The following is an 11,082-nucleotide window of genomic DNA, read 5'->3' on the forward strand; positions in this document are numbered from 1 at the left end:
GAAGCAATGGGCTTAAATTGCAGCAAGGAAGGTTTAGGTTGGACATTAGAAAAAACTTCTTAACTGTCAGGGTGGGTAAGCACTGGAATAAATTGCCTAGGGAGATTGCGGAATCTCCATCATTGGAGATTTTTAAGAGCAGGTTAGATGACACCTGTCAGGCATGGTCTAGATAATACTTAGTTTGTCATGAGTGCAGAGGACTGGACTAGATGACTTCTCAAGTCCTGATTCTAACTCCACAAAACTGAAAAAATGCAGAGCTGTGGGTGAAACTCAGTCTTTACCTCACCATTGACCAGGTATGTTTATCCAACCTACATTCAACTGAAAGTTCCTCTTATCTGAATCATGGTTACATCCTCCAACATGAATCCACCTCCCAATCATTCCCCAGTTATCCAAAGCCTGCTTAACCATTTTTGATGTCCCTGAAGCATGTAAATGAAATGAGGTTGTACAAGGTATATCATAATTGCTGTAATACCTAGGCACAGTGGCATAGAGTTGAAGACAGTTACACGCTCAAGTCTGAATTTCTTGGGTCATACACATTTTAAATATAACATACATTGTGTGTAGCCAACAGATATAAATCTGATATTTTAAAAATCTCAGATTCTGCTTCCAATAACTCAGAGCAGAATTTAGCCATAACATTTTAGTCCAATGGGAGCCACATTAGTTGCAATGTTTCATATTCCTTGTTTTCTCTGTCAAGCTGGATTTGCAAACAAGACAGCTTTCACATGGAACCCTTTGTAAAGCATCCTCCAAACATACCCAGTGCTAATCCTCACTTTGTGGTTTGACAGTATATCATTCTACATATAATGTTCATGGATATTATTGTCTGTAGCCAATTCTACAAACACATTTAGTTGATCGAAGCAAATGAAATTCTTGAGGTAAACAGACTCTCAATGAGCTGTCAAAAGGAGCAAGTTGCAGGAACCAGCAGAATTGTTTATGTTGATATTATATTGAACAGAGTTCTGCTGGCATGAAGATTAGCACTATCCATGCTTGTTATCATAATGAGCACATACGGATACAAACAATTCCACTGTCAGCATCAGCATGACATCTTCTTGTCTCTTTCCACGGCATGGGGTGTTCCAACATGAGAAATGCTAGCATACAAAGCCACCACTTTATCAGTGGATCCTATGGCAGGACCAGTAGCAGAAGAAAGGACAGAGTGGGTGGCTAAAGATATATTGCCCTGAACACATTAAGGTTGAGTCTGCCTAGGATGAGCAACAAAAGAATTTAGTGTCTAGTTTATGGTGCGTAGTTAGAAGAAAACACTTTAGTTTCCACACAATAAATGAAAACCAACATCTAGCACAGCATGGTGGAACCAATGCAAATAGGTCAATGATGATGATGCCTCTTAAAGGCATGATAGATTACGCTCCCCCCAGTACTCCTATTTCTATAATAAATGTGTTCTTTGGAACCAGAAAATGCATAATGGGATATAATAGGAAAGTTTGGGATTGGTTGTGGATTATGTTCACTTGTAAAATTACATCTATCATCCCTGAGTACTAATGGCCAGATTTAGTGTCTTACTACATACAGCTTGGCTAGGTAAAGGGGCTATTGATGAAGAGACGCTCTATCTAGGCACTGAGCTGCCTCTGCAGCAGATCTAGAATCAGGAGTGTTCTTGGGTGGACCAAGATGGAGCAGTAGGTGGGGAGTGGTGGGATAGAAGAGGGACAGACAATGCTGCAGGCAGGAAGGGACATGGTTGAGGCAATCCTATGCCTTTGCAAAGCAACATAAAAGCCATTACAACAGAGACTCAAGCCCTGAGGGCTGTCCTACCCTATGCTGTGGGTGGATGGGTGGGAGCACTGCACCAGTCTTCTGTAGGCCCTGAATAATACTCCCTAGGACATACATGCCACACACACATGCACCTACCTACCTTTGTTCCAGAACCAGCACTGGGATGAACCTGCCTCTAAATGTCATGGCTCAAAGAGTCTGATTCTGATCTCATTTACACTGGTGTAACTCCACTGAATTCAATGGAGATCTTCCTGATTTACACTGCTGTGAGCACAGAACCAGGCCCAGGATGTTTAACTTCAATGTTTATGTGATGACTGGTTGGCTCAAGCGTTAGCTGTAGACTATCCAGCTATTTACTTAAAGCACCTGTTTGACTCTAATGCCAGTTCACAGTAATGACAGTTCTGGTTCCTGTCCAGGGGCGAACTGAGTGTAGTGGCCCAGGTCCGTTTTCCAGTCGACAAATGCCCACATTCAAAATTAGTCACCACAGTTATCAATCCTATTGGTAGCCATATCAGGGAGATTAAGGATTGAATGGGCATAGAGATTGAACTGAATTTTAGGTTCTCACCCCTTGAGCTGGTACCTCCCAAGGAAAACTGACAATGAGGTGGTTTATTTGGTACCTCTTCTGTGGACAGACATGGGACTTCAAGTATTTCCATAACCACCGGGGTCCCCACCTATGGTAGCACTGGCAAATCAATGGGGATGTTTCAACAATGCAACCCAATAAAGGAAACTAAAAACAGGCATCTTGTTAGAGACTTGTTAATATTTGTTATTAGCCTTTCTTGAACTGTGAATTACTTGACAACAGCTAGGAGAGAAGAAAACAAAGCTGGCTGTGAGAGGAATGTATGAATGTCATAGCCACTTCAACCCCTTCAAATTTTATTATCTGCAGAGTTATAGCCTACTTGAATACTCGGCTCTTGTAATTATAGAACTCATTAGTGGAAATCAGCACATTTAGTATGTACTTAAATGCAGCACAGACTATTGTAAAAATACATTAAAGTGTTTTATAAGAGCTGTGACCATTTTACACCACAATGTAACACTAGCTTTAGTACATTATTAAGTAGCCCAGTTTTTGTTCTGTTTATTTTTCTTCACTTAGTAAACAGAAGAGGAAAAGGTAAGAATGCATTTTAGGGGCTTTTTCATAGAATCATAGAATATCAGGGTTGGAAGGGACCTCAGGAGGTCATCTAGTCCAACCCCCTGCTCAAAGCAGGACCAATCCCCAACGAAACTGGTTTCAATTCACTTAAACATGTATTTGAAGTTTTCTGAGGGTAAGGGGAGTATGAACAACACTTAATTCACTCTCCCCATCCATTTCCAGCCAGCTAGTCCAACTACAGCTGTTAGACAAAAGCTCAGATTGGAAAGAGACTAATGACAGTAATAAGCAAGTGAAAGTATCAGGAAGCATCAAGTGATAGTGGCATCTGGAGTATCATAAGCAGCATACTTGCATATAATTACCTTAATTGTATTTAATTACACTGTGACCTGAACATGCTGCTTCTGAGGGATAACACATAATATGGTATCACAGTTTAAAAAAGGAACTTGAACAAGTACGTTATGATGAGATAACTGGCTCTGTGGATGAGGGGAAAGCAGTGGACATGTTCCTTGACTTTAGCAAAGCTTTTGACACGGTCTCCCACAGTATTCTTGCCAGCAAGTTAAAGAAGTATGGGCTGGATGAATGCACTATAAGGTGGGTAGAAAGCTGGCTAGATTGTCAGGCTCAACGGGTAGTGATCAATGGCTCCATGTCTAGTTGGCAGCCGGTATCAAGTGGAGTACCCCAAGGGTTGGTCCTAGGGCTGGTTTTGTTCAATATCTTCATAAATGACCTGGAGGATGGTCATTTGGATTGCACCCTCAGCAAGTTTGCAGATGACACTAAACGGGAGAGAGGTAGATACGCTGGAGGGTAGGGATAGCATACAGAGGGCCCTAGACAAATTAGAGGATTGGGCCAAAAGAAATCTGATGAGGTTCAACAAGGACAAGTGCAGAGTCTTGCACTTAGGATGGAAGAATCCCATGTGCCACTACAGACTAGGGACCAAATGGCTAGGCAGCAGTTCTGCAGAAAAGGACCTAGGGGTTACAGTGGACGAGAAGCTGGATAGGAGTCAACAGTGTGCCCTTGTTGCCAAGAAGGCCAATGGTATTTTGGGATGTATAAGTAGGGGAACTGCCAGCAGATCAAGGGACGTGATCGTTCCCCTCTATTCGACATTGGTGAGGCCTCATCTGGAGTACTGTGTCCAGTTTTGGGCCCCACACTACAAGAAGGATGTGGAAAAATTGGAAAGAGTCCAGCAGAGGGCAACAAAAATGATTAGGGGACTGGAACACATGACTTATGAGGAGAGGCTGAGGGAACTGGGATTGTTTAGTCTGCGGAAGAGAAGAATGAGGGGGAATTTGATAGCTGCTTTCAACTACCTGAAAGAGGGTTCCAAAGAGGATGGCTCTAGACTGTTCTTGGTGGTAGCAGATGACAGAACAAGGAGTAATGGTCTCAAGTTGAAGTAGGGGAGGTATAGGTTGGATATTAGGAAAAACTTTTTCACTAGGAGGGTGGTGAAACACTGGAATGCGTTACCTGGGAGGTGGTGGAATCTCCTTCCTTAGAAGTTTTTAAGATCAGGCATGACAAAGCCTTGGCTGAATCATAGAATCTCAGGGTTGGAAGGGACCTCAGGAGGTCATCTAGTCCAACCCCCTGCTCAAAGCAGGACCAATCCCCAATTTTTGCCCCAGATCCCTAAATGGCCCCCTCAAGGATTGAACTCACAACCCTGGGTTTAGCAGGCCAATGCTCAAACCACTGAGCTATCCCTCCCCCCAAATGGGATGATTTAGTTGGGGATTGGTCCTGCTTTGAGCAGGGGGTTGGACTAGATGACCTCCTGAGGTCCCTTCCAACTCTGATTTTCTATGATTATTACCTCTTTTTTTTATCATGGCTATGCTCTGAAATACACAAGGTATCTGTGCGTGCCATGAATCACACTTAGGAGAGACAGAGAGACAAGTAGGAGATCCTTCACCACATTATCTGAAACCTCTTAAAACATACTTCCCTTTGGTACAAGGGAAAGTTTGTTATTTGATTGCAACTTATGTACCCTCCCCACCTGTAGCAGGAAGGCCTGATAACCAGCTAGCCTAGAGGCCTTACAGTTTCAGCCAGTATAATCATCCCAAAGGGGACCCTGGTGGCAGCTTCACTCATCCCCTCATGCGCCAGTTGCTCCTCCAGAGTTTAATCACTACAGAGGAGCTGGGGGGAGCGAAGCAGAAAAACCCAGGCCCACCCACTCCACCAGGCTTCCAACCTACAGTCCTATGGGTTTACCAGTATCCAGCACAGTTACTGAGCTACCCCAAATTATGTTTCACCCACATCACTTCCTACCAGCCTGAAGTGCCTCAGCTTGGGGCATGGTCACTGGCTTAGCAGACTCTCCTCAGTCTCTTAGCATTCTCTTCAGTTAGCCAAAGTCTCTCAGGATTTGCAACTCCCAAAGCAGAGTGTGTGGAGAGAAAAGGGGAGAATCCAAGTCTGTGCTGCTACAGCAGCTTTTGCAAAGCTGTTTCCAGCCTGACACAGCTCTCAGCATCAGCTTTGCTTCCTAGTGCCACATGCAGCATATTCCCCCTTTTCCTCAGCTCCTTTTTAACTGTTCCTCCACGGGGAACATGCCCTGTACCTGCTGAAGGGCAGGCCCTCCCTAGCCCAGTATTGCTCTACTCCCAGCTAGGGTTGCCAATTTTGGTTGGACGTATTCCTGGAGGTTTCATCACATGACATAATCTTTAATTAAAGATTAATCTCTAATTCCTGGAGACTCCAGGGCAATCCTGGAGGGTTGGCAACCCTTCTCCCAGCCCTGGTTCTGTGTGGGGTCTGTAGATCCCATCATACCTCCCCACTGATGGCTGCATTTAATCTCTGTCTCCAGACTTCCCTGTCCTTATAGAAAGATTTCTACAGGCTATAGGCCCTCAGAAGTCAGTGATGTGGTTTATGCCGTAGCCTCAGGGAAGGTTCCAAGTACAGCTGATCAGAAAGCAGAGTTTTAGTTTTGCAGAAATGTTTTGGTTTCAACAAACTTCCATCAAAGATCCCTTCCAGTCCCTGTTCCAATGACTATTTAAGTATTTTATACAAAGTGGAACTGTTTCAACAGGCAAGACTGAGAGAGACCCACTCCAGAATACTCCATAGCTTGGTGGTTAGGTTACTCCACTGGGAGGTAGTAGACCCAGTTGGGTTCAAGTCCCAGCTCCATACTAGGCAGAGTAGGGATTTGAACCCAGGCACTCACATCCTGGATGAGTGCTCTAGCTACAGACCTATTGGTAGAACTGTCCCTTAGCTATGGCAAATTGGGGTGACCACTCCAGGCCCTGTGCTTTGGGGGCCCCCGCAGGTCAGACTGATTGGCCGGGGTGGTCACTCCTGGAAGTGATGGGTTAGTCACTTCTGCCCTGGGCCCCACACGCCCCCTTAGGGATGGCCCTGGATTGGATATTGGGGAGAGGAGCACTCCAACCACCTCATCCTTGGTTTGTCTTGGGAAAGGGATGATCTGTCTTAGGTCCCAGAAAAGGTTCATGGCTATGAATCCTGAGCAGAAATAGGTTTCTCTCTTTGACCCAGTTAGACACCTTACTTCCTTTGAGGGGCAAGGTTTAGGCCACGCCCATTTCCTTGGCATTTCTTACTGACTAATTTAGGCAGCTCAGAGCACTGGCATAAATCTGGATTTGCACCAGCACAACTGAGGTTGGAATCTGACCCCTACAAACAGCCAGGATGTCTGCCTCACTGCTTACATCTGACTATAAAAATGACTGTTATTTGGGCATTAATTAAACAGAATTAAAACAAAGTTTGCCCTTCCCATCATAATTTCCATGTCCTTTCTTCACCTGGCTACCTAAAGACAGTAAATTATCCACCCAGTAAAATAATGATATCCATTCCAGTCTGACTTTGACCATGACACCAGAAACCACCATTTGGCATTCATCAGCAAAAGATACACAATTTCATCTCTTCCCTGTGACCCATTACATGTTATTTGCTATTAGGAGAAGTGATGCTAAAAACCAGGCATGACTCAGGCGCTTGTATAACAGCAACAACATCATTAAAATAATTGGAATTTGTGGGTGGCTGCCATCTTGGCCAACACAGCAGGGATTGGGACCTGGGACCTCTGGAGCTAAAAGCATGAGCTACTGCAATTTGGCTGCCTGTGGCTTAAACAGACTCTCAACCTCAGCAGATCAGGCACAGTGGGAGACCTGTAACACAGTGACCAATGGGCTACACTTACCTAGCACTTTTCACCTTCAAAGCTCTTTAATAAAAGAGCAGAGGCAGCAGAAGCTCACTTTGAATGTGAGGCGGGAAGTGGGGTGTCAGGGCAGCAGGAGGTGGTCAGGGCATCTCTCTTGCCAGAGGTAGTTGCACCCAGCCCCAGCCCAATCAGTCTGGTTCCTACCTGCTGCCTAGTCGGGCTCAGAGGCCACTTGAGTCTAGGGCAGGGCTTAGGGTTAGAGGGTGGTGTTGAGGCATGGCTCAAAGGCAGCTGAAGTGGGGGTACAGCTCAGGGTTAGAGGACAGAGTGTGTCGTGTGTAGGTCAGCTCCCACTCCCACAGAATTCCCATTGCCCCCCCGCCCATGCTGGTTCCACCACCCCCGACTTATAGAAAGGAAAACGGAGGGAGAAAAGTTAAGTATCTTTCTTGAGGCCAAAGTTAGTCATTGATTAGTGCATAACAAGTATTTCTGGCCTTCAGGCCAGTGCTCATACCAGCAGTCCATACTGCTGTGTCTAATAAAGATCTAAGAAGCACACTCTGCTCTCGATCCATATTCATTGTATCATTAAGAGTGACCTGCTGGACACAAGGACCCATTCCTTGTGGATGGGAATTATTCAGCTATACAGCATCATCAACATGATGAATGAGAGCTAATTGCTTCCTGATTAACTCTGCAGACAAGTATAGCCTAATTAGCATTCCAAAGTCCTCAAGAGCCCTGGCATGCTAATTAAGAATTAGATATTCACCTATGTGCTTTAGAGTAGCAGCCCTGTTAGTCTGTATCTGCAAAAAGAAAAGGAGTACCCCTCTCTCCCCCCCTCCCCCTTCCTCAGACATTCTTGTCAACTGCTGAAAATGGCCCACCTTGATTATCACTACAAAAGGTTTCGCCCCCGCTCTCCTGCTGGTAATAGCTCACCTTAAGAGATCACTCTCCTTACAGTGTGTATGGTAACACCCATTGTTTCATGTTCTCTGTGTATATAAATCTCCCCGCTGTATTTTCCACTGAATGCATCCGATGAAGTGAGCTGTAGCTCACAAAAGCTTATGCTCAAATAAATTTGTTAGTCTCTAAGGTGCCACAAATACTCCTTTTCTTTTCACCTATTTGCTGTTACTACAGTTTTTTGGGAGGTTGTCTTATGGGCTAAAGCCATCCCAGGTATAACTCAGCTGAAGCCAATGGAGTTATACAAGGGATGAATTTGGCACAGACTAGTGGTATTTTATACACACACATTATACACATTTATATACTTTTGATGTAAGACAGCAACTTCCATTTTCAGTTAAAAGGAACAAACCTGGCTCTCGCTCTCTCCCTTCCTCTGTCTCAGCAGTGCTGTAAGTGCCTGCTTCTCAGTCAGTCTCCACATATGGAGTTGTGGAAAACAGGCAGACTCCTAAGGCGGTTGTGCTGACAGCTCTGAGCTGACTTTGACACATCCTTTAGTGCCACAGTGAGACGGAACAGGCTGTATTGCCTTGTCATCCTCAGTGTAATTTTTCTATAGCTCACCTTTGAGTGTGAACATTCTTCATGTCTCAGACAATTTTATGCAAGAGCCAGTTATGGTAAGAAGGGGCACAGCTGATTTTGCTGGCTATACTCAGTTCTCTAGGGATACCATATTTCTGCACTGAAGTTCACTTGTGTACTGAAGGTCTGGTTTTCAGACGTAATTGTGCACACCTAATTTGATATTTGCATGTACTAATGCCCAGTTACCTGCACAACTGGCCACAGACATATGATCCTTTAACTGATTTGCACGTGCAGTTATATGATTTAAGTATGAAAATGGGACATGCAAATTAGGTGTTTGTGTGTGTGTGTGCAACTGCTTTCATGCTTTCTTATCCAGGGAAAAACAAATTGTGGGTGACATACATTGCTTGTGACATACAAGGCATTAGTGATGTGCATCAATGCACATAATATGAAATTCAGAATGATTTTGGAAGCTAATTGTTAGAGACACACAAATGATGGGTGCAGAGCAGCAGCAGCTGCAGCTTTAGCAGCGTTTCATGGGTTCAGTTGCACCCACAGAAATCATGAAACGAATGGTGCAAAACCAGGCAAACATACACTTCTCCTGGCTTGGTGCAGAGGGGAGACTCGGGGTGGGGGGGTACAGTTTGGAGAGTGAGCCCACCCTGCATTCATCTCATAGCAACAGCCCCTGTCCTATGGGGCAGGGCCCAGCTCCCACTCTGGACATTGAAACCTGGCACACTTGGTCACAGCACCATTCAAGTTTGACCTGACCACCCCACACGCACCCCGCAGCAGCAGCTCCTGTCCCATGGGGCTGGGCCTGGCTCCCCATTTTGGATGTGGCAATCTAGTGTAGGGGGTTTCAATGCCAGTCACGGAGGGGTGGCCAGGCCAAACCTGAGTGGTGCTGTAAACCCCTGCACCTGGTTTGAAAGCCCAGAGTGGGAGCGGGGCCCAGCTTCACAGAACAGGGACCACTGCTGTATGTGCACTCTGACGTGGGTTTAGGCACCAGCACCTCTCCAACCTCCACAGCAGGCCAGGATTAGGGTAGTGGTACCAGGGCAGAGGGTACTGCTGAGGGTGACTGATGCCCCCCTAGCAGTTTAGTATAATGCGCCCAGGGACTGAGAAGGGCCACCTCCACCCTGGTTATGGAGGAAGAGTGGCCTTGAGGCTGAGGCACTGCCTTCAAAGTCAGGAGACTTGGGTTCATTTCTTGGTTCTGTCACAACCTTCCTGAATGACCTTTGGCAAGTCACTTAGGGTACGTCTGCACAGCAATTGAACACCCGTGGCTGGTCTGGGTCAGCTGACTCAGGCTCACAGGGCTTGCAGGGCTGTAAAACTGCTATGTAATCATTTGGGCCTGGGCTAGGGGGAGGAGGGCTCCAGCCCAAGCCTGAATGTCAACACCGCAATTTTTAGCCCTGCAGCCTGAGCCCCATGGGCCAAACCAGCCCCACGGGCCAGCCGCAGCTGTGCTGAGAGTCTTTTATTCCAGTGTAGATGTACCCTTAGTCTTTCTGTGTCTTACTTTCCCACCCCTGAAAGGGGGATAATGGTACTTCTTTTCTCCCACTCTTTGTCTGTCTTGTCTCTTTACACTGCAACCCTTTCAAGAGTGGGACTCTCTCTTACCGTGTCCATGTACAGCACCTAGCACACTAGAGCACTGCTCTTAGGTGTGGCTTAGAGCAGGGGTTCTCAGAACAATTTTTTGGGGCACCTCAAAGTGTGGACACCACCTTGCTGGTGGCCGCTGTGACAATATTTCCAAGCCCAGCTCCCCAGGGCTGAAGCTCAGAGCCAGAGCCCAGGGGCTGAAGCCCAAAGCCTGCTGAGTGCACACACTGGCCCCATGTGTCTGCAGAGGCACTGCCTGGAGCCCCCAGGAGGCTGCATGCTGCTGGGTACTGATCCCCTGCTGGCAGTGCCAGCAAACACCAAGGCAGTCACAAGCAACAGCAGGGCGCTGCAGGGAGACGCTGCTGCTTTGCCCTCCCCTCCCATCCATCTCTGTCCAGGAGGCTGTGGTGGCCACAGAAAAATCCCCTGGTGGCCACATGTGGCCACGGTGGCCACATTTGAGAAACACAGGTAGGGGCAATACTTTAATGCAAATAACCTATTCCCAGAAAACATCTTCCTCAGATTAACCCAGATTCCATATACCACAACACTGAGACATAAGACTGGCCAGCAGATACATACTGACATTGTGACAGATGCTCAGACACGATGGGGCTGGGTGGCAGTACAAAATGCTCTGCGAGCAGATGTTTACAAGCTGCTGGATCAGCTGTACATTATGCGTATTAGCTGCTTTGTATAGCCTTTGCCTTATAAAGATAATCCTAGTGGGAGGTTTTCTAATACTGTTAATGGTAGC

At 46.2% G+C, this 11,082-nt stretch overlaps 1 protein-coding gene across 1 annotated transcript in view; it reads right to left on the reverse strand.

Annotated features, from left to right (window-relative positions):
* Window positions 1-10,839, reverse strand: part of RPL37 (ribosomal protein L37) — a 185,068-nt gene extending 174,229 nt beyond the window's left edge. Inside the window, exon 1 of the mRNA XM_075128450.1 lies at window positions 10,833-10,839. Coding sequence (XP_074984551.1) covers window positions 10,833-10,835 — 3 coding nt within the window. The 5' untranslated portion in view covers window positions 10,836-10,839. The remainder of the gene's footprint in view (window positions 1-10,832) is intronic.
* Between the last annotated feature and the right edge of the window lie 243 nt (window positions 10,840-11,082).

Source organism: Caretta caretta, chromosome 5 (assembly GCF_965140235.1).
Source record: "Caretta caretta isolate rCarCar2 chromosome 5, rCarCar1.hap1, whole genome shotgun sequence".
Lineage (NCBI taxonomy): Eukaryota > Metazoa > Chordata > Testudines > Cheloniidae > Caretta > Caretta caretta.